Source organism: Hemicordylus capensis, chromosome 10 (genome assembly GCF_027244095.1).
Source record: "Hemicordylus capensis ecotype Gifberg chromosome 10, rHemCap1.1.pri, whole genome shotgun sequence".
Classification (NCBI taxonomy): domain Eukaryota; kingdom Metazoa; phylum Chordata; class Lepidosauria; order Squamata; family Cordylidae; genus Hemicordylus; species Hemicordylus capensis.
This window is the reverse complement of record NC_069666.1, coordinates 6780896-6803980: the sequence shown is the minus strand read 5'-3', so window position 1 is coordinate 6803980 and position 23085 is coordinate 6780896. Positions and strand designations below refer to the sequence as shown.

Genomic DNA, 23085 nt, shown 5'->3' with positions numbered 1-23085 from the left:
TCACACAAGATTCCGCCCCACTGCCAGTTTTCAGTTCTTAGCGTGTACGAGAGAAGAACAGGATCACAGCCGCTGGGTACATATTCCACCAGTGCAGGAAGCCCACAGGCAAGAGATGACATTCCTCCTCTACTGCCATTGCTTCCCTGGATTGGGTGTTCAGAGGCATCCTTCTTCTGAGTCGGCCTAAAGCCATCAAAACGAGTAGCCACTGATACACCCATCCTCTATGAATTTTGTCCAAGCCCTATATTATGGCTGCTCAACTTCAACCCTCCTGCAGATGTTGGCCTACAACTCCCATAATCCCTGGCTACTGGACACTGTGGCTGGGGGTTATGGGAGCTGTGGTCCAAAAACAGCTGGAGGGGCCTAAATTGAGCAGGCGTGCTCTATATAAAGCCTTCCATGCTGGTGGCCATCACCAGATCCCGGGGCAGATAATTCCACAGATCAATTATGCACTGTGTGAAATAGTACTTCCTTTTGTTGATCCTAAGTTTCCTGGCAATCAGTTTCACAGGATGGCCCTTCACATAATCAGGAATGCTGATTTTCCACAGAAAGCTTTCCGCACTGGAAAACTTTCTGGAAAATTTTCCAATACTTTAAATTTTCCATGAAAAAGATTCCACTTATAAACATTCATTGTTTCGTAACATACATATTTGTAACAATGAATGGAGGCCCTTGTAATATGAAGCCCAGTCGGCAATTTCAAAGTTGTAATCAATGTTTTTCAGGGATTAGTTGTAGGAAGTGTGTGTGAGTGTAAGTATATTACTGATTTGCAAACAAGAGGGTAACGTTTTTTTGTTTTTGTTTTTACTAAATAAATAGGTCAAATAACATGTCAGATCAGATCTCAGTCTGTGTAGGTTACCAGCAAAATTTACACAGTAAAATCTTCCAATAAGATGTTAATGCAAATATCATGCAAATAAAACATTGCCGGGTGGGGGGGGGGGAGTTCCAATTCAAAATTTTCCAGAAAACCCACATCTCTGCAAACTAGCATATCAACTCACATTTTGATCTTGGTTTGCTTTTAAAAACCACACTTAGAATGGCTCAATGATCAAATGAACTGGGCCTTTTTGCATTTTACAGGAAAAACTGTACACAACTCCTCATAACGCCCCCCCCCCGCCCCCACGCCGGGCAATAAACAGCATACTAAAGCATCTGGTTTTTCACCTGCTCTTAAGTATTTCTTTCCCCTCGCACTATGCCCTCTGAGCACCGAGAAAGTATCCTCACAATTTGAAGAACACCCACTTCTTCAAATGGAGATCACCTTAGATTAGGCCTGCTCAACTTTGCTCCCCCCCCAGCTGTTTTTAGACTACAACTCCCATAATCCCCAGCCACAGTGGCCAAAAACCAGGGATTATGGGAGTTGTAGGCTAACATCTGCAGGTAGGAGGGCTGAAGTTAAGCAGCCCCGACTTAGATAGTCAGCCAGCCCTGAAATTCTCATGTGGGATGCCGTGCGAAGGAAATGCATGCTCTAGCCGGCAGTGAGGTGAACACCCAGATTACAAGGAAGGCCATGCAATTAATCCCAGCTGCTGCGATTGCCTCCCTTTAACGTAAAGTGTGCTGTCAAGTCGATTTCGACTCCTGGCATCCGCAGAGCCCTGTGGTTGTCTTTGGTAGAATACAGGAGGGGTTGACCATTGCCTCCTCCTGCGCAGTATGAGATGATGCCTTTCCGCATCTTCCTAGATCGCTGCTGCCCGATATAGTACCAGCAGGGATTTAAACTAGCAGCCTTCTGCTTGTTAGTCAAGCATTTCCCCACTGCACCACTTAAGGTGACTTGCCTCCCTTTAGAAGGATTATTTCTCCATGGAGGTTCTCACACCCTCATCAGCCCTGAAACCAAAGCCCTCGTTGGCCACCTTGTGGTGCACAGACAAACGACTCCCTTCCCATTTGCTCTTTAACTAGTATATGCAGGAAATGCCTTACCAGCTTGGCAGGGCCATGAACATATGCAACTGACCCAGTCTGGGACACCTAGCTGCTGCCCACTGAGTCAGACCATTCGCCTATCCAGCTTAGTATGGCTTTCACTGACTGGCAGCAGATCTTCAGGGGTGTTCCCCAGCCCCGCCTGGCAATGCTAGGGATTAAACTTGGGATGTTCCACATACAAAACAGGTGCTCTTGCTTCTAAGCCAGGGGAAGGCAACCTTGGCTGCCCAGGTGCTGTTCAACTACAACTCCCATCAACCCCAGCCATAATAAATTACAGCTGGGGATGATGGGAATTGTAGTTCAACAACAGCTAGACGGCCAAGGTTGCCCACTCCTGCTCTAAGCTACCGGTGCTGCTGAGGAAGCTACAAAGCTAGCTTCGACCGAGTCAGACCCTGGGTCCACCCAGCTCGGTACTGTCTACACTGACTGGCAGCAGCTAAAATGATGACATTTTAACGTAATAAATTTAATGTGCTGAAAATTGATCTTGGCCTCCGCACAGCAAGTCACGGTTGGTTTCGGCCCACCACGAAATCTGAGTGACGAAGCACATGTCCTGCATTCAGAACGTCCCAGGTTCAACCCCTGGCAGCATCTACAGGTAGTGCTGGTCAGACTGAACTTGGCTGTCAGATTCCAGCTCCAACATGAAACGCTGCCCTGTCCGAGAGCTGGATTCAGCTCCACAACATACGGGGCCCGGGAACCCTCCCCTTACAGGTTCCTTCAATACCTGTTCAGAAACCAGTGGGCAGGAACTAGAGACACAAAACACAGGAGACTGCACAAATGCCACCCCCCGCGCAAATGAATGATGCCCAGCTTAGAGAGCCGTCCCCGAGGATTTAAATAAAAACCCCTAAAAACTCATAATTGCATACACAGACTTGGGTGGGGGTGGGGGAGAAACCACTCAGAAATAAAAAGAAGGTCTCTCCTTAGGGACCCATTTATGCCGAAGAACCTCCTTTCTGCTGCCAGCATCACAATTAGCTGCAGGGAGATTACAGGCACTTAGATTAAGAGGTTTAAAGCGGCTTACGAAGGCGCGCTTGGCAGATGGATTTCCAAGTGGGAAGAGGAGAATTGGGCGAGGAAGATGGGTGGACGGGAAGCTCCCAGCGCACCAAAAGCCACAAGGGAGGCTGTCGTGCAATCACCCTGGGTCTGTACTCACCACTGGAACGGGCCTATAACGGAGGAGCAGTCTGCAATATGAGCAGGCACACTATTGTGCCACAAGAAATAAGGTTTCTAAAAGAGTGGCTAAAAGCCCACAGGGGGAGATTCCCTGCAGCATCTCTGTTCAATTCACTGCTTTTTGATGGTGTCCACTTTCAGCCAGACTCAACTGGCAACGCAGGGGTCTTTGCGTCGGGGGTGAACCCTCTGCAGCACTGGGGAAGGAAGGATTGAACCAGGGACGCACAAACTCAGACTTGGCTCACCAGCCAGCCATTCTCTGCCGTGGCCACCAATCCCCTCGCATCCCTTGGATCGGCTTCCGGCACACAGGCAGGGGGCTTAGGAGCGGAGCGGATCTTCTGTCCTTTGCACTGGGAGATGGAGACGGGTAAGCCACAGCGGCAGCCCTCTCCTGCTTGCTCAGGAAGGGTTCCTGCCATTACGGGCCTTCTCAAAGATGGCAGTGGGAATGAGACCTCCGGGGAGGAGATCTGCGTGGTGCTGGGTGCCCTGCTAGCCAGAGGGCTGGGGGCCCTTGCCACTGGCAAGGGGACTGTAGATGCCTGGATTTTGCCACTGCTACAGCCCCAGCCTGCCCCCCACCACAATATTTGCCCTGGGGACAAAAAAAAAACGGTTCAGGAGGGCATCCAGGATGGAGAGGGGGGTCTGGAAACCAAGTCCTATGAGGAATGGTTGAAAGAGTTGGGTATCTTTAGCCTGGAGAAGAGCAAGGGGCGATATGCGATCAGCCGTCTTCAAGTATATCTGAAGGGCTGCCAAAAAGCAGGAGGGCCAGACGTGTTCTCTGTTGTGCCTCTGGACGGGGCTAGAATCAATGGGTTCAAGCCACAAGGATGTGGATTTAGGTTAGACATCCAGAAGAATAGCCTCCCTGTAAGAGCTCTTTGATGGCCAAGCCGTCTCCCTCGTGCAGTGGCGGGCTTTTCTTCTCCCCAGATTTTCAAACAGAAGCTCGACACCCATCGTCCGGGATGCTATCTGCATCCATCTGTTTCTATCTGTCGGACAGGGGTTCCCAACCCGTGGTGGTGCAGAGGCTGCTGGACTACAACTCCCATCATCCCCAGCGACAGTTTATTGTGGAGGGTGGCTGGAGGCGATGGGAGTGGTCGTTCAGCAACATCTGCAGCATCGCAGGTTGGGAACCCCTGATATAAGGGATTCTTGCCCTGAGCAGAGAAGGGGATTCGGCTAGTAGACCTCCAAGACCCCTTTCAACTCTAACGTGCCACGACTCTATGAAAGGTCTTCCATTTCGCCAACCATAACTGCGGGTTTGCATCACAACCAGGGTCTGAAGCCGGTTTGGAAACCCTGGTTAAGATGGAAACCCTGGTTGGCATCAGGCATGGTTAAAGTCTCTACAGAGGGGCAATCTTTGGCTACAAGTACAGCTACTAGGGTCTTTCTGCGTGAGGCAGGAAGGGGCCACCTGGCACTGGCCCAACCACAGATTCCAGAGCTCTGAAGACACACGCACAGCATCCTTGCTGAAGCTAAGGAGATGTGCTCTGGCCGTTGCCAGGATGGGAGGCAGCCACATAACCCAGAGTAGGCCATGTTTGTCTCTGCTGAAGGAGAAGCCCAGGTTATCAGGATTCTGCCCTAGTTAGCAATCCCCTGCTAACTCAGCCAAGAGGCTGCTCTCGAAGTGGCGGTTCTCTTCCGTTTAGCAGGGAGAGAGCAACTGGCCCTATCCAGCCCCAGCACAGCATCCATCCAGTGTGTTCCTTTTGTTTCTTAGACTTTGAGCCGTTTGGGGACAGGAAAGAACTTCATTCAATCAATCAGTCAATCAACCAATCCCCTTATGGTCCTTAACCAGTAATAACACAATATTAGTATTCAGGCCTTTTACATATTTAAAATTTTGGTCTGATTATAACTGATTTTGTTAAAATGTTTTTTTAAAATTGTTTTGTATTGTATTTCGTTTTTTCTCCCCCGTCCCCATTTTGGTCTGTTGCAATTTAATGTGTTGTGTTTTTTTATTTCATGTTTTAATGTTGTGTTGTAAGTCGCCCAGATAATAGTTTGTTATGGGGCAGCTAACAAATAAAGATGATGATGATGATGATGATGATGATGATGATGATGATGATGATGATGATGAAGAATAAGCATCATACATAAAACCCTCAAACAATGCACCTTAATAGCAAATAAATCATTATATTAACCATTTACTATGCACTGTGTTGTTATTCTTTTTCTATATCAACCAAAATGCTTTGAAAAGAGTAGTATTCAAATAGTAGTATCAGTATTAACTACTACTAATGGTAGTAGAGGCAGCGAGGTGCAGGGCTTGAAATGCTGGACCAGGAGACCCGAGTTCAAATCCCCCTCAGCCACAAAACCCGCTGGGTGTCTCTGGGCCAGTCACTCCTCTTGTGGCGAGGATCAATCTAACCACCCACCCCACCCTCGGCTCGCTGGAAGAACAGCAGGATAGACGTACATGTAAAAAACAGGGAAAGTATTAGTAGCCGCAGATGGGACAGGAACTGAATAAAGAAAGCCTTTTTAGAAAGAAAAAGCTTGGAAGACTCTTACTCGGTCAGAAGTTGATGCAGCTTCTGGTAGCCCCTCTCCAGGGCCAAGCTCACCGGCGTCGCTCCCTCACTGTTGGGGACGCAGAGGGATCCTTTCCCGCCCGGCTGCTGCAAGAGGAACCAGCTCAGACGCAGCAGCCCCAGCCTGACTGCAAAGTGCATCAACGTCTCCCGGGGAACGTGCTCTGGGAAGGAATCGGAGAGAAACCAGCGTCTTCAGATGGCGGGCGAAGATGGATACCAGCCTGGGAAACCCCACAGCTCTTAGGGCCAGGAGGCAGACACCTCTCAAGTGCCAATTCGATACTAGATGCCGGAGTGTCGTTGTGAGTCAGGGGGCCCGAATACCGAATGTGCAGGCTAACACACTGAAAACTCTCTCGTCATCAGGCCTTCAGAGCTAGAACCGGGAACCACAGGAACCTAAGAAGCTGCCTCCTACTGAGTCAGACCATTGGTCCACCTGGCTCAGTCTCCTCTACACTGACTGACAGCAGCTGTCCAGGGTTTCAGGCAGGAGGCTTTCCCATCCCTACCAGGAGATGCTGCCAGGGAGTGAACCTGGGACCTTCTGCATGCAAAGCAGATGCGCTACCATCCTTATGCCAAGTCAGAACCTTGGTCCATCCAGCTCAGTATTGTCTACCCTGACTAGCAGCGGCTTCTTCAAGGTCACAGGCAAGGGTCTCTCCCAACCCTTCTGGGACCTTCTGCACGCAAAGCAGATGCTCCAACAGTGAGCTATGATTCTGCCCATCATGGAGGAGAGCTGGTCTTGTGGCGGCAAGCATGAATTGTAATCCTTTGCTAAGCAGGGTCCACCTTGATTTGCATTTGAATGGGGGTTTACATGTGAGCACTGTAAAGATATTCCCCTTAAGGGATGGAGCCGCTCTGGGAAGAGCAGAAGGTTCCAAGTTCCCTCCCTGGCAGCATCTCCAAGATAGGGCAGAGAGAGACTCCTGCCTGCAAACTTGGAGAAGCCGCTGCCAGTCTGGGTGGACAATGCTGAACTAGATAAACGCATGGTCTGACTCAGGAGAAGGCAGCTCCCTATGTTTGTATGGATTAGCACAGGGGTAAGCAACCTTGGCACTCCAGATGTTGTTGAACTACAACTTCCATCATTCCCCAGCCACAACTCATTGTGTCCAAGGATGATGGGAGGTGGTCCATCTACCTGAATGACAACAGCTCTCCAAGGTTTTGTGCAGGGGTCTCTCTCAGCCCTACCTAGAGATGCTGCCAGGCAGTGAACCTGGAATGTTCTGCATGCAAGCACGCACATGCTCTTCCACCAAGTTACAGCCTCATCCTCTTAAGAGGAGTATCTCACAGTGATCACACATGTAGTCTCCCATCCAAATCCAAACCAAGGTGGACCCTGCTTAGCAGAGGGAACAATTCATGCTCGTTACCACAGGGCCAGCTCTCCTTTTCAAACTTTAAAAAACAAACAAGATGCAAGGAAACCACTGGCCCTTTTCTCGCCAGCGCTGGGTTTATTGTACCCACCAGAGGAAGAAAAAGCAAGATTCCTACATGCAAAGGGGCTTTTTGGAGCACAATGTTACTAGAAATCCAAAGCACAAAATCCGCTTCCGGGTGACATTTAACTCTGGATTAACTTTTGCAATCCTTTTTAATTCTCAGGAGCCAGAGCAGATTCTTTTGGTGGCCCTTTTCCAACCCCTCTGGTACCTTCTGGAAAACTTGGCCATTTCCTTTGTTTTCTCAAGAAGCTGCAATCTGATCCCTGAGTCAGCCTTTTCTAATGGAATCAGCTTAACACAGGAGTTCTCAAGCTTGGCTCCCCAGACTACGTTGGACTACAACTTCCATCATCCCTGCTGCAGGGGATGATGTGAGTCGGAGTCCAGTGGCATCTGGGGACCCAGTCTGAGAACTTTGGGCTTAACCTCAAACTCAATTTGCCCAGACACCAGGACTGCACAACTTCAGCCCTCCTGCAGATACTGTACTACAACGAATACGATACGGATCCGAGACGAATACAATGAATATTTATATACCGCTTTTCAGCAAAAGTTCCCAAAGCGGTTTACACACACACACACTTACACACTTTAAGGGAAAGAGAGCCCTCTTGGAAGGCATGCGCAGAGAAATTGAGCCCTTCTCAGTGCTTTCCTCCTACGTCTCTTAAGAGGGGGCTCCTTTTCTCTTAAAGGACCCTCCCAGCTCTTTAAGAAAAAAAAGCACATTATTGTGTGGAGGTCAGCACGGTGGGAAACAGCTCCCATATTGAAGGCTTTTTGCCAAGGGGGCCATGCTTGATAAAAACAGTGACCATTCTATACTGAACATAAAACTCAGGGGTCTGGTTCCCACCCAGATGGTAACCCTGAATCAGGACTCCATCACTACGTCCTAGCTGCTCGCACCAGAATCCTCTGCGGCCCACAGGCTTTCTACAGCAACTCCTCAAAGGACGGGGCAGTCCGGGGTCCCCAGAGGTGCAAAGTCCAAGAAGCCACTGAGCTATGCAGTCGGAGGATGCGCAGAGTAGCACGCAGTTATGTTGCTGTAAACATAACCCGGCAGAGTGGTCGGATTTCCAATTCCGAAAAAACCCACTGGATGCCTAAACAACAATACTGCGACCGCTCCATAACAACTGCTGGTTCAACCACCCATGTTTTCTTTGTGGACAGAAAGTACAAAGCAGGGCTTCTTATACAACCACCGGTGAGTGGTAGCCACAGAGAACCCAGCTGGGCAGAGAATTAACCACTGTGTAAGGAAAACCATCTTCTGTTTTCTCCTGAGGACTCTCTCCAAGTTCCGCAGCACACAATCCAACACCATAGTCCTCTCCTCACTTAACGCTCACTGCATGTACTAAACGCAGGGAAACGGGAGCGGGGCCCCTGAAGGTTGGGCCCTGATCATCCCGATGTGGACGTGTCCCCCACAGCAAAGGCAGAGTCACATTCTTGAAAATGGAGCTGTGTCTGCGTACACCAGAGGTGGGGAACTGTGGCCCTCCAGCTGTTTTTGAACTACAACTCCCAGCATCCCCAGCCACAATGGCTGGGGATGCTGGGAGTTGTAGTTCAAAAACAGCTGGAGGGCCAAGGTTCCCCACCCCTGGTGTACACCAACAGAAACAGCGAGGATTTTTTTTTGCCCAAAGTCCTAAATAGTCCATGAGTCAGGCCGGCAAATTTTCACCACCATCTCAGGGGATGAATGCTCATAGGGATTTTTGGCAACAGCTAACCCCCAAGAGATGGGAAATGCATGATAGCCTTGTTACACTTAAAGCTTTCTGAGTGTCATCCACATCTTCTTTATCCCTACCCCAAAACCACGACAGTAAAATTGCAGTCATTTTTGCCCAGAGCAAAGCGTTCACACGTCCGCCATCTTGAATCGGGGTGGATGACATCATCACAAACCACACCATCGAGGTGTCCCTATGTGTCCTTACAACTATATGTAATAAATAATAATAATAAAATACCCAATTTGGTCCATATTTTTGCAGGCATTGCAAAGTTGATAGTGGGGGACCTATGGACGGACAGAGACACAAAATGCCGGGTGATCTCATAAGCTTACTTTCCGTAAGGAAAGTAGGCTAAAAAGAAGTGGCAGAAAGAGAAACCAAATATTCTAACAGCACTGAGCAGGTGATAATTTTATTGGATCTCATTCATGTTGTGCTTGAGCAAGAGTAAGCTACTTTGGGAGTTTCTTGTTTCTGGGTGGGAGGGGCCTATAAATTAAATAAATAATCGTCACATTGATTAAGCTATCCCCACAACTCCGCCCTCCAGCAACTAGGAAACCAGCTGTTATACAGCGGGCTCAAAAAAAAACCAAAAACCCACCCCAAAACCCCAACACACAACTGTGACACACAGAGTTGCGGCAGCTTACCATTGAGGGTGTGGTCCGCGCCCAAGACATTCCACTCCGCCGGCAATTTCAAGTGCCGAAAGGCCAACGCCACTTTCTCATCAAGGGAATCCACATCGCCAGCGGGTGGCCGGGACCGATCCAGGAATCTCGTGAAATTCAGAGCTTGCTGGTTGCCAGCACAAGTTGCCAGGAACTGAGCAGCGTCGTACGCTTCGTCCTGAACGAACCGGAAGCTGTCCTCTGCCACCACGAGGAGAGGGTGGCCGTGCTTGGTGGCACAGAGAGAGACTTTCACTGTCTCGCAGCAGTCATGGCCTGTGAAACAAAGACCAAGGGAAGCAAATGAGAGACTGCATTGCACAGAACTTTAAAAACCCCTTATTTATTATTATTATTTATTATTTACATTTTATATCCCACTCTTCCTCCAAGGAGTCCAGGAGCCTCCTCCAGGAGAAGGAGGAGAGCTGGTCTTGCAGTAGTGAGCATGACTGGTCCCCTTTGCTAAGCAAGGTCTGCCTTGGTTTGCATTTGGATGGGAGACTACACGTGAGCACTACAAGATATTCTCCTCAGTAGAAGAGCATCTGCTTGCATGCAGAAGGTTCCTGGTTCAATCCCTGGCAGCATCTCCAGGTAGGGCATGGAAAGACTTTTGCCTGAAACCTTGGAAAGCCGCTGCCAGTCAGTGTAGACAATACTGAGCTGGCTGGATCAGTGGTCTCACTCAGCATAGCTTCCTATGTAACTTATCAGGACGGGGACTTAGCTTTGCATGAAGGCGGCCCCACATTCAATCCCTGGAAGCATCTCCGGGTAGGGCTGGGAAAGACCCATCTGAAAGCCTGGAGAGATGCTGCCAGTCCGTGTAGACAATACTGAGCTCGATGGGCCAAAGGTCTGACTCAGTATAAGGCAGCTTCCAAAAAGACCTATGCTCATGTGGAGGGAGCAGAGACCCTACCCAAAAATTCCACACCCTGCCAGGAAACAGATGCAGCTCCTCCCACTAGTTAGGAATGGGGTGCAGTGTGCGAATTCTGGCTAGCAATCCAAGCCAGCCAAAATATGTGGACACCCCCCAATAAAACACCCCAGAAATCAAGCCCCCACCGCAAACTCGAGTCAGCACTCATAGCCTGATTCTCACGTCCTTTGCTTTAAGGGAGGCCCGACCCAATCAAATCCAACACCACTGGAAGAGGTTGATGTTTCATCACATGTTTCCAGCACGGCCATTGTTCCTTAATTGCCAGCCCAACCCTTGGAGAATCAGGCTGGCGTGTCAGGTTCTCTGCACTTGCTCGCTCAGTTTTTCTCGCACTTTGCTGACGGGCTGACGTCAGGCTGCCTTCTGCCAGCGGAGCACAGCCCATTCACTAATTACTGGAAATGAGGCTCTGCCCATTACTTCAGCCTCTTGCTGGGTGAATCAGCCCTTTTTCCTCCTACCCCCCGCAACTTTTAATTACGTAAATGACTTGAAGGAGATCCCCACCACCACAGGCAAACAGGCTTGAAAACTGAAAGCGCTCACTGGTCCAGTCAGTGAGAACTGGGAAAGTTTTCCCCTTCGGCCCTCGCAAGGCTCTCTGCTTGCAGCCGAAGAGAAAAACTAATTCTGAAACTCATGACTTCATCATCCTCATGGACTCAGGAAGTTTTTGAAACTAACTGTGACTTGTTGAGCAAGGGAAGAAAGACAGCTGGTTCTGTTGTGCAGATGAGGTTGTCCTTCTCTTTAAAAAGAAAAAAGAAAAAGAAAAAGCTATTGTTTTGGTCACAAGTTGTCCTATTTCCATGGGATTCTTGACCAAGGGTAAACAGAAACACAAAAATATAGACGGCAGCCTGGGCCGATTCCAAGGGTTTCACAGAGAAAGAAAATACACAGCTGTCGACGCCTTAAAGAAATCTTAAATTTGATTAATTGCAAAGGAGTCAGTATGGTGTAGTGGTTGGACTTGGTCCAGGGAGATCAGAGTCCAAATCCTTGTTCAGCCATGAAACTCGCTGGGTGACTCTGGGCCAGTCACTTCTCTCTCAGCCTAACCTACCTCATAGGGCTGTTGTGAGGATAAACATAACTATATACACCACTCTGGGCTCCTTGGAGGAAGAGCGGGATATCAATGTACTAGATAATAATAATGATGATGATGGTGATGATGTGGTTTTTAGTCGACTGATTGGTAGGTTACATCTGCACACATTTGAATTCACAATACTTCTGATTAAAAGACATTATTCTGCTTGTTTTTTATATATACCATTCACATATGTGGCTTTCTTCAAAAAATGGGGAGGGGGTAAGTCCCTGCCCCAAAGGGTCTACAGTCTCGCAAACGTATCCAAGGGAGACAACTGAGGATGAGCAGAGGTATACCTAGGTAATTTTGGAGCCTGGACCTAAAGGCCTTTGGAGGGTCCCGCTCCCTGCTGCAAGCTAAGCATCACCCCCCTACACACACACACACAGTATTTTTAACATGGGGGTTCTTGAGGGCACAATCAGCAAATAAACTCACAATAATGTAAGAATATAAAACAGGTATATTTATGCAAATATGCAGTAGCAGAAACATTTCAACATGCAACTTAACATATTCCCATCCCACATCTTTCTTTCCCAACTCCTCCCTCTGTCTTTAAAGCACCCAGCACAGGTCACAGTCACACTCGGCCGTCCGGCACAGTGCGGGCCAGCAGTGACCACACCACCCGGGACAGACTAAAGAGGATTTGGGGGGTCCCCGGGTGTGGAGGTCCGGGTCTTCAGCCCCGAAGTCCAGGGGCAGGACGAGAGCGCCAGTGAGGATGAGGAAGGAAACGGAGGCGAGGTAAACCGAGGAAGAATGTGTGATTATTTCAGTTTCAAGTGTTTCAGATTTCATCTGTGAAATGTTGGGAGGGTAGGCAGAACTGAGGAGTGTCTAAAAACCGACCGGGGCTCCAAGAGACGGAACGAGGTGACAAATTGGATTTAAGTCAGATCAAACAAGCGCAAAAGGAGCTTAATGTTTTCCTCAAGGGCAACATGTCCATTCCCTTCCAGACGCTTTGATGTCCTCCTTTCCTTGCAGCCAACAAAGGTTTCAGACCAAGCGGGGCAGGAACCCCAGGAGAGGATTTTGGTTTTGGCAGCAAGTTCAAAAGAGAGGGGTGCTGTTCAATAATGAGCAGGGCGAAGGCTTCAATGGGTCCCAAAGCACCCCCAGATCTGCTTTGTAAGGCCCGCGGTGTGTCAGAAGGGGCTGGCACAGGGTCATCCTCTAATGATCCGCAGCAGAATCCTAGAGTTGGAAGGACTACTGGAGATCATCTAGTCCAACCCGCTTCGTCGTGCAAGAAACCCTAAACCAGAGCACTCCCAACAGATGGCTGCCCAGCCTCTGCTTGAAGACCTCCATGGAAGGAAAGCCTACCACTCACCGAGGTAAATGGTTCCCTCCATCACGGCAGGGATTCTCAGACCTGGGTTGGGTGTTGGACTACAACTCCCATCATCCACTGCGGCACGGGGCGATGGCGGTCATAGTCCAACAACATCTGCAAACTCATGTTTAAGAACTCCTGCAGTACGGCGTTGGGTTTTCACTGGGCTCGGCTTGTCTCCACAAAAGGGCGGTAATGATCAGTGGGGGGGCCCCCTATCGCTGAGCTGAGCCTGCATGGAGACAACACACCACGGTAGCTAAACAAAAGCTGCTGGAAGCCGTGCTAACTCATGACTTCATGTCCTTTCCAGCCAGGAGTGGAAGCCAGCCCGCCACGAGCTCCTATTTTGAGACCTCGGGTCCCGCGAAGCAAACAATGGGAGTTCAGCTTCAACGGCTATTTTAAGTCTTAACAGAAATACATGCTGGCATGGATGGGGGATAACCACATTTACTGCAGCCCCGAGGTCACCGGGATGTCGGTGGAAGCTGCCTCCTACTGAGTCAGACCATTGGTCCATCTAGCACAGTAGCGTCCACACTGACTGGCAGCGGCTTCTCCCTAACAGACGTTGCTAGCCAGCCACATTGCAGGGGAGTTGGGGAGGAGAAGTGAACTGGCCCCTCCATCCCTGGCCTCAAATGGCCCATCATTATTATTATTATTATTATTATTACTACATTTTACATCCCGCTCTTCCTCCAAGGAGCCCAAAGCGGTGTACTACATACTTGAGTTTCTTTTCACAACAACCCTGTGAAGTAGGTTAGGCTGAGAGAGAAGTGACTGGCCCAGAGTCACCCAGCTAGTATCATTTGAACTCGGGTCTCCCCGGTCCTAGTCCAGCACTCTAATGACTACACCACACTGGCTCTTTAAAGAGAGCAGCTCCATTGTGGATGATGGGAATTGTAGTCCTACAACATCTGGGGACCTACGATTGAGAACGCCTGTTCTAAAGGACAACTAGTGGCTGATCATGGCTTTATAGTATTAATTAAGGAACAGGGGTGAGGACGGGCAAGGTCAGAAGATAAATATGTTTCATAATAAAGTAAATTTTAAAATAAGTCCGCATGACTATTACTTGCAGGTGATCATTTTTTACACAACTTGTTTACTCTTGGGGCCTCGCAGCACAAGGAGCATTTCATAAAAGGCAAAAGAAGAAGAAAGAAGATCTTTACAGCAACTCTTAAAATGCTTATAAGGAAACAGAAACTGAGGGTGGTTTGATTCTTTTTTTAACATTGTGAGTGGCAAAACTAGAAAGTGACTTTACACATAAACAGAGAGTCTACACTTCAGCTCTGTACCTTGCATATTAAGGGGAGTATACCCAGATTCACTTTTAAAACAAACGCAGGTACAATCATTCACACAAACGTGTACAGACATCTGAATGCAGGCACAACATAATGTCTGGACGATGATGATGATGATGATGATGATGATGATGCCCATTTTTCTCTCGTCAGAGGGTGTGCTTAGGGCCTACCACAAGAAATATTTATATACCACTTTTCAACACAAGTTCTCGCTGTGGTTTACAGGGGGGTGGGGGAGAGGATCAATAAAATAAGATGGCTCCCTGTCCCCAAAGGGCTCACAATCTAAAAAGAAACAAAAAGGTAGACGCCAGCACACCAGCAATGTTCCCTCTAAGGTGTGCACATGAGCGCGTGCACACACATTTTTTGATGTCCGTTCCGTTAATTTTAGATCATGATCTAAATATATAGATTCATCCTGCTCAGGATGAATCGGGAAGGCCTCATTTTGAAGGCACATGTGCACACACTGCCTTGATGCTGCTGCCCAGAACAAAACGCATTCTGCACACAGATGGGGGAAGGGGGCAGGATTAGAGGGACAAGCAAACTTGTTGCATTAATTTCAATAAGGCTGTTAATGGGTACTGAATCTGGATGTAAACCAGGGGCTGGAGAGAGAGAGAGAGAGAGAGAGAGAGAGAGAGAGAGAGAGAGAGAGAGAGAGAAGTGTACACACACACACACACACACACACACACACACTTGAGCATTACCATTAAACTGCCGGTCCTTAGATGGGGAACTGCACCCCACGGCTGCAGTGTAAGGAGGCAAAAGTGCTCCGAGTACCTCTGGGACCCCTCCAAGTACCCCTAGGGGTCCTAGTGCCCCCTGCTGTGAACCCCCAAATCAGGCCTGCTCAATTTAGGCTCCCCCTAGCTGTTTCTGGACTACAACTCCCCTAATCCCCAGCCACAGTGGCCAATACCCCGGGATGATGGGAGCTGTAGGCCCACATCTGCAGGAGGGCCAAAGTTGAGCAACCCAGCTTCAAATCTTAAAAGGAAAATGAGATTTGGAGCAGTGGGGAGTTACACCAGTCACTGCCGGTTGTGGAAGCTTCTGGCCAAATGTTATTCCCTCCGGTTTTTCTCCTTCCTTCCCGCCTCCCCCCAAATCACTGGGCACTTTGCAATTTCTCCAGGCTCCAGTGCATAAACAAGGGCACCGTTACAGCCCCGTCTCTCACTCATTACTAATCCTGCGGCGGTCAAATAACACTGGCTCCGAGTCAGTGTAATTATTTCCAAGGAAACTGGCCTATAAGCACATGATTGCAGACGTTCAGCGTGGAGGCAAAAGCAAGAAGCCAGGCCAGAACTGAATCCGGCCAGGGGGAAGCTGGATATTTCACAACAGCAACCAAACCTCAGGCTCTTATTTACTGCTTTGAGGTTTTCTGTCTCCATGGGCCACGCAAGTGCATTTTTGCATGGCAGAGAACAGAGCTGAAGCTCTCTAGGGCAGGGCTGCACCCCCTCAGCCCTCCAGCTGTTTCTGGGCTGGACTACAACTCCCATTGTCCCCTGCTGTGCCCAAGGAGGGTGGGGATGCTGGTCCAACAGCTGGAAAGTTTCAGACTGGCCACCCTTGCATGAGAGCCTTTTTTCGAAGAGTAAGTATCACGCTACAGCGTCACTTTGAGAAAAAAGCTCCCACTCATTACAAAATAACTTCAGTTGATCCACAAGGGTAAGTCAAAGCCCTTTCAGCTGCAAGAAGTTGACACAGAAACTCACAAACTAGGCCCATGTGAAGCTGCCTCTTATGGAGTCAGAGCCTTGGTCCATCTAGCTCAGAAGAGTCTACACAGACTGGCAGTGGCCCTCCCAGATTGCAAGCAGGCAGGAGTCTTTTCCAGGCGCCCTCCCTGCAGATGCTGCCGGGGCCTGGGCTTGAGGTATGCAAAGCAGATGCTCTTCCACTGCCCCATCCCCTAAGAGAAACCCCGTACAACTGGCAGTGCTCACACGTAGCCACCCATCCAAAGGCAAACCAAGGTGAACCCTGCTTTGCAAAATGGACAATTCATGCTCGCTACCACAAGACCAAAAGCCACCTAATGGCACAGTGGGGAAATGCTCGACTAACAAGCAGAAGGCTGCCGGTTCGAATCCCTGCTGGTACTATAATGGGCAGCAGCGATATAGGAAGACGCTGAAAGGCATCATCTCATACTGCGCGGGAGACGGCAATGGTCAACCCTTCCTGTGTTCTACCAAAGACAACCACAGGGCTCTGTGGGTGCCAGGAGTTGAAGTCGACTTGATGGCACACTTTACCTTACCTCAGACCAGCTCTCCACCCCAAAATATAAGCCAGGTTCCCTATATGATGTTGGACTACAACTCCCATCATTCCAAGCGACAATGGTCTTTGGCCACTGTGGCTGGGATGATAGGAACTGTAGTCCAACACAATCAGAGGACTGCCCTAACCTGGGGTGGGCAAACCTGGCCCTCCAGAAGTTGGTGGATTACAACTCCCATCATCCCCAGCCATCATTCATTGTTTGGTGGTGGGCCAAGTTGGCTCCGCTCTGCCCTAACCTTTGAAGGGAAGGCATCCAGAAAAGGACCTCGGAGGACAGCCTTCGCAGCTGGATAAGTTGATTTATTTATCATGTTTGTATACCGCCGGATATGTACATCTCTAGGTGGTGTACAGAATTTAAAATATTTAAAAGTCACAGATTAAAAAATACATGCCACAATAAAAACAATAGAATAAAGTAGTTATTAACACGCAAGTTTTTAAAATTATTAAAATCGATTCATAGTAAAAGCCTGCGACTTTAAAAGTTAAAGGGGACCCACAGAGAACCACCCAGAAAACAACCTATGAAGTATTAAGACATTCATTTCTGCACGCCCGGGCCGTTCCAAGCCTACAGACACCACAGAGGACCGTTTTAGAAACAGAGTGAATTTATCAGGGGACAGCAGACACACAAGAGTAATTCTCGGAGCTCCTCCCTGCGGCCTTCCGCCAATTGCCCCACCCAAATTTCCTTCCAACGGGGATTGAATGCACCACCTGCTCCATTTGCAGAAGCCAACACACAGCTGAAATATGTTACATAAAATGACAGGAGGGCCAATGTGGGGAGGCCAGGGGGAAGGGGGGGGAAGGAGGCTACACTGATCGATTGTCATGCTAGCATCACCCCTACATCCGGAAGCAACCAAGGCAGAAGAGGAAAAGCTATGCCATCTAGAACCTATGCATGTACAAATACTGCTAACTGAACAAGAGAGGTTCAGTTAACTTTTAAAAGTGGTGATTCTCGTACGTTTAGCAGGGGGAGAGCAACTGGCCCTATCCAGCCCCAGCACAGCATCCCTCCAGTGGCTGTTGCTGGCATCTACCTCATACCTTATGTTTCTTTTTTAGATTGTGAGTCCTTTGGAGACAGGGAGCCACGTTATTTATTTGTTTGCTTATTCCTATGTAAACTGCTTTGGGAACTTTTGTTGAAAAGCAGAGAGTGAGTGAGTGAGTGTACATATACATACACATACTCATAAATAAACAAACACACACACGTGTGTGTGTGTGTGTGTCGTATTCATATACTATCCAAGCTATTACTACTTATTTTGGGCCTGCTGTGCTATAGAGTTCAGGATGTAAGAAAGATGCAACTCCATAGGAGCACAGAAGTCCTAGATTGCACCTCTGGCCACAGAAATCAGATTCACTGGAAATCCTCTTTTTAAAAAAAAAAAAAATCCTAGTACTTGATAGCAAAGATATGGTCTAGTGGTTAGAGAGTGTTGGGCTAGGACCAGGGAGAGATGATTTCAAATTCCGCATCAGCCATGAAACCCTCGGAGTGAATGCAGGCTCGTCATTTATCTCTCAGCCTAACCCACCTCACAGGGCTGTTGTGAGGATGAAGATAACCATGGACATTGCTCCGGGCTCCCTGAAGGAAGAGCAGGATATAAGTGCACAAAAACATTTTTTAAAGAAAAAGGAAGTTAAGCTCTCAGTGCCAGCAAAATATTAGGGCAGTTCTTGGATGATCAGTTCGCGATCAGTTCTTGGATGATCATGTCAACAGACGGGCCCTACCAAGTTCAGGACGGCTGTGTGGACTCCCGCTGTGTGACCGTGTAAGAGTTAGACACAAGGCTGGATGTGGGGCGTTTGATCGTGTGCTAGGCCCTAGCAGGGCAGGGCAGTTTCTACCTCATTCCAAAGCTGGGGATGGAATCTGGGTAGGACGTGCTCATCCTACCCAGCTGGCATGCTCATCCTACCCATGCAAGAAGATGCTCTACTACTCAGCTATGCCCTATCCTTTAAGACAGGCCTGCTCAACTTTGTCCCCCACCAGCTGTTTCTGGACTACAGCTCCCATAAGCCCCAGCCACAGTGGCCAGGGATTATGGCAGTTGGGGGCCAACATCTGCAGAAGGGCCGAAGTTGAGCAGCCCTGCCCTAAGGGGAAGCTCTCACATATAGTCTCCCATCCAAATGCAAACCAAGGCAGACCCTGCTTAGCAAAGGGGGACAATTCATGCTCACCAGACTAGCTCTCCTCCCCAGAAAGTGGCCTTTCTGAATGATTTTGCAAGCTGCGCAGAACTGTATGGGAGTAGGCAGTCCTTCAAGAAGCTTGGCCCTTCAAATCTAAATAGTATGTCAGATTCTGGCTTCCATTTCCCGTAGCCACACTTACCAGGAGCGATAGTCTCCAATGTGACTGAATCGAGCTTCCTAGTGCTGGCACAGTGTTGGAGAGAAGACCCAGAAAACACCAGGTAGAAGACGACATCATCCTCGTTTTCCACGCGGTCGTCTTCAGTCAGCAAGACGGTGATTGTGCAGTCACCCTGAAGGATTGAGGGGAAGAGAGAACAGCGCAAGGATTTTATTGTACCACCTTTCGAAGCTCCGTCTTAGGTGTTTTTTTAAAAATCCCCTGTGCACTCCAGGGACATCCAGAATCATCCGTTTCCTCTTACATCTAAGTGGCCACTTAGCAGGTGTTAAGAACACACAAGAGGGAGACATTTTCAATGGAGAAGCGAAGCCTACCTGGCTGCTAAAACGCACCGATCCCCTACGGAATACAAAATGGCCTCCTACTTCCCAAGACAGAAGTGGGATTTGTGGACAGAACTATGGTGATCGCTATGATAATCGCCTTCATAGAAACATAGTAAGCTGCCACATACTGAGTCAGACCCTTGGTCCACAGAGCTCGGCACGGTTGACACTGACCAGCAGCTGCTTTCTAGGATTCCAAGTAGGAGTCTTTGCCAGCCCCACCTGGGCGCTTTCCAGGTGAGACCCTGCAACGGGGTCAGGACGCATCTCGGAAGTGGGCTTCCACCCTTCGGGCATCGTGACACCGCAGTCCCTCCGGTGACAGCAGGACGCCGTTCACATTTCCGATGCCTTGTTTTGTATTTAATCGCAGCGATATAGTGCCGGCACGTCGTGTATCTGCCGTTAAAAAAGTCGTGGCTTTTCCGAGTTCAACCCGAAAAACAATAAAAATCCTTCTGCGAGACCGCTCCCCCTGCTGTTTACGTTTCAGATGCGAATTGCCTGAATGGAAGCATTTTGCTGCTGTTGAGCAGCTAGTCTGGAAAGCGCCCTGGAGATGCTGCCAGGGATTGCGCCTGGGACCTTCTGCATGGAAAGAAGGCGCTCTGCCACTGAGCAGACCTTCTGCATGCAAAGCAGATCCTCTGCCATTGAGTTACAGTCCCTCTCCTTCCTGGAAAGGGTAATTTCTGACCAGCATCCTAGCAGATTCTAGATAGACAGATAGACAGACAGAATGCACTCAAAGCGGCTTACAAGTTTTGGTTTCGAAGTAGTAAACAAGAGAATGGACGCTCTCCAGCTGTTGGACTACAACTCCCATCATCCTTGGCCACAATCGACTGAGACGGGGGGTTGATGGGAGTGGTAGTCCAACGACAACTGGATAGCTTCTAGTTGGGCACCTCTCCAACAGAATGGCGTGAAAAGGCTGGCTTTGTTATTGGAGCAACCTTGGAGCAGAAATAAGAGGCACTTGAGGGGACAGGCTCTTTGGTGGAAGGCATGGCATTGGGCCTGAAGCTTTGAGGGTAGGGCCATAGCTCAGTGGAAGAGCATCTGCTTGGCATGCAGAAGGTCCCAGGTTCAATCCCCGGCAGCATCTCCAGGTGGGGCTGAGAGAGACTCCTGCCTGAAACCTTAGAGAGTTGCTGCCAGTCAATGTAGGCAATACCAAGCGAGATAGACCAAGGGTCTGACTCAGTAGGCTTCTATTTGGGGATGGGGCTATAACTCAGTGGTAAAGCATCTGCTCTGCACTCAGAAGGTTCCAGGTTCAATTCCTGGCATTTCCAGGTATGGCTGGGAAAGTCAGTACAGACTAGTGGGGGGGGGGGGCAAACTCGGCCCTACAACCTTTGCTGAACTACAACTCCCATCATCCGCAGCAAGCTGGGAAAGATAGGAATTGGAGCTCAACAGCAGCTGGGTCAGGTTTGCCCTCCCCTGGTGTAGATAATGCTGCAGCGTGGAAGTAACTTGCCTAGGGAGCAAGAGGTTGCTGGTTCAAATCCCCACTGGTATGTTCCCCAGACTATGGGAAACACCGCTATCGGGCAGCAGTGATACAGGAAGATGCTGGAAGGCATCATCTCATGCTGCATGGGAGGAAGCAATGGTAAACCCCTCCTGTATTCGAAAGAAATACAAAAAGAACATACAAAAAGAAAAATTTATTTTTCCCCCCAAAGAAAACCACAGGGCTCTGCGGTCGCCAGAAGTCGACAACAACTCGACGGCACAACTTTCCTTTGAGATGGGCCAAGGGGCTGACTCAGTATAAGGCCGCTTCCTACATCCCTGTCTTTTCCTCCAGTTGGGTATACGCGAGAAAAACACGGCCGACTTCTCAAAAGACTAGACCAGGTCCAGAAGTCGGCCACCCCCACCTACTGAAGACAGAGCCCTGCAAGTCGGACAAGTTTCACAAGCCGCTGGGTGCGCTGCGCAGCTTGAAACAACGCCGGAGAGGAGGCCATGGCAGATGGATTGCTGTAACCTAGGAAGGCGCTCCGTCCCCCAAAGCCCGGCTGCCCTCCGCCTAGAAAGAGGCGCTTCGACTCCAGGGTGTTTACCTTTCCTCCTTTGTTATTACCCAAATACTGTCATCTGCTTGAGATCACTACCACACAAGGCAGTTATTACAACCCCCTTCTCGGGACGCCGCTAACAAATGGAAACCCAGAGCCTGCCAAGGCCCGCTCGGCCACGGTCTCCCCAGATCAAAGCCGCTCGCTGGCATGGGCCGGCAGGCGAGAGCCCTGCACCGCTTGATTTCGTACCTAGCTGGAATTGACTAACGTTTACTTGGCCGGCTGGCAAGGAAAACAGGCTGCTTCTCTCCATACGATGGTCAAAAAGGTCACCTTCCCTTTGGGAGCCGTAAAGCTTTCGGAGAGGTGTGCTCGGAGGCCGGAGTGTCTCCGAGTCGGTTGCTTGCGGGGGAGAAGACCCGCTGCGAGGTTTTAAAGCTCGGTTTCCCTATTGACAACCCTTGCCCCATCACTGGCAAGATGCAGCCAGCCATTAGGGATGTGCATGAACTTGTTTGTGCACTCCCGGGAGGCAGGGGTGGGTGGGTGTGGGGCGGCGTTCCTTAAGAGGCAGGGAGGGTACCCTTACCTCCCCCAAAATTGCTGGCATGGGGTTGCAGAATACGACACTGACTGGGGCTGCAAGAAGGTATGCTGCAGCCCCGTGCCAGCGATTTTGGGGAGAGTGCCGGTGGGGGGAAAGCAGCAAGGGAAGTAAGGGCACCCCCCCCCACACACACACACACACACACACGCCCCTTAAAGAAACCAGCCTGCCTCCGAACCGGGTCAAATGCCAGACTTCCAAACCGGTCCGGGGCTCCACAAAAGGAGCGCCGAACCAGTTCGTGCACATCCCTACCAGCCACGCCTCTGAGCTCAGTGGGGTTAGGTTCACAAAGACAGCTTTGGGGAGGACCAGAGCAGGGGTGCACAATTTCGGCCCTCCTGCAGATGCTGGACTACAACATGGGTTCGATCCCAGATATCTCCAAGTAAGGCTGGGGAAGGTGCTTGTCTGAAACCCTAAGGGCTGCGACTGGTCAGCGTAGACCAGTGGTACCCAACCGGCGTTCCTCCAGATGTTGCTGAACTACAACTCCCAGCATCCCCAGCTATAATGTATGGTGCTTGGGGATGCTGGGAGTTGTAGTTCAGCAACGTCTCGAGGAACCCTGGTTGGGTACCACTGGTGTAGACAACACTGAGAAAATGGTCTGACTCCGTAGCAGGCAGCTTCATAGATCGTGAAGACAGAAGCAAACCAATGGGCAAGGGCCCGCCGTGGGTTTTTTCTAGCCCTACCTGGAGATGGTGCCAGGGACTGAATCTGGAGCCGCCTGCATGCCAAGAAGATACTCTACCACTGAACTGTGGTCCCATCCCCAATTCACTGTTCCGACCTTCTCTCGTTTCAGTCAGAACTCAAGCGATCCCCCTCATTGGAGGAGGCCGGAGCAGAGACTCAAACAGAGACACAGCGGGCAGCCTCTCCGGAAGGTGGTTAGACCGGTTACATCTTTGCACGTAACCTAAATAGGACTGGACAATCCAATTTCTCCTGATGCAAAGATGCAACTG

General features: G+C 49.6%; 1 protein-coding gene across 11 annotated transcripts in view; it reads right to left on the bottom strand.

Moving 5' to 3' along the window:
* Positions 1-23085, bottom strand: part of AKAP13 (A-kinase anchoring protein 13) — a 193378-nt gene that overhangs the window by 116873 nt on the left and 53420 nt on the right. For all 11 annotated transcript variants that reach the window (XM_053272105.1, XM_053272116.1, XM_053272112.1 and 8 more), the window contains 3 exons: positions 19098-19251; positions 9657-9953; positions 5752-5935 (listed from right to left, as the gene is read on the bottom strand). In XM_053272105.1, coding sequence (XP_053128080.1) covers positions 5752-5935; positions 9657-9953; positions 19098-19251 — 635 coding nt within the window. The remainder of the gene's footprint in view (positions 1-5751; positions 5936-9656; positions 9954-19097; positions 19252-23085) is intronic.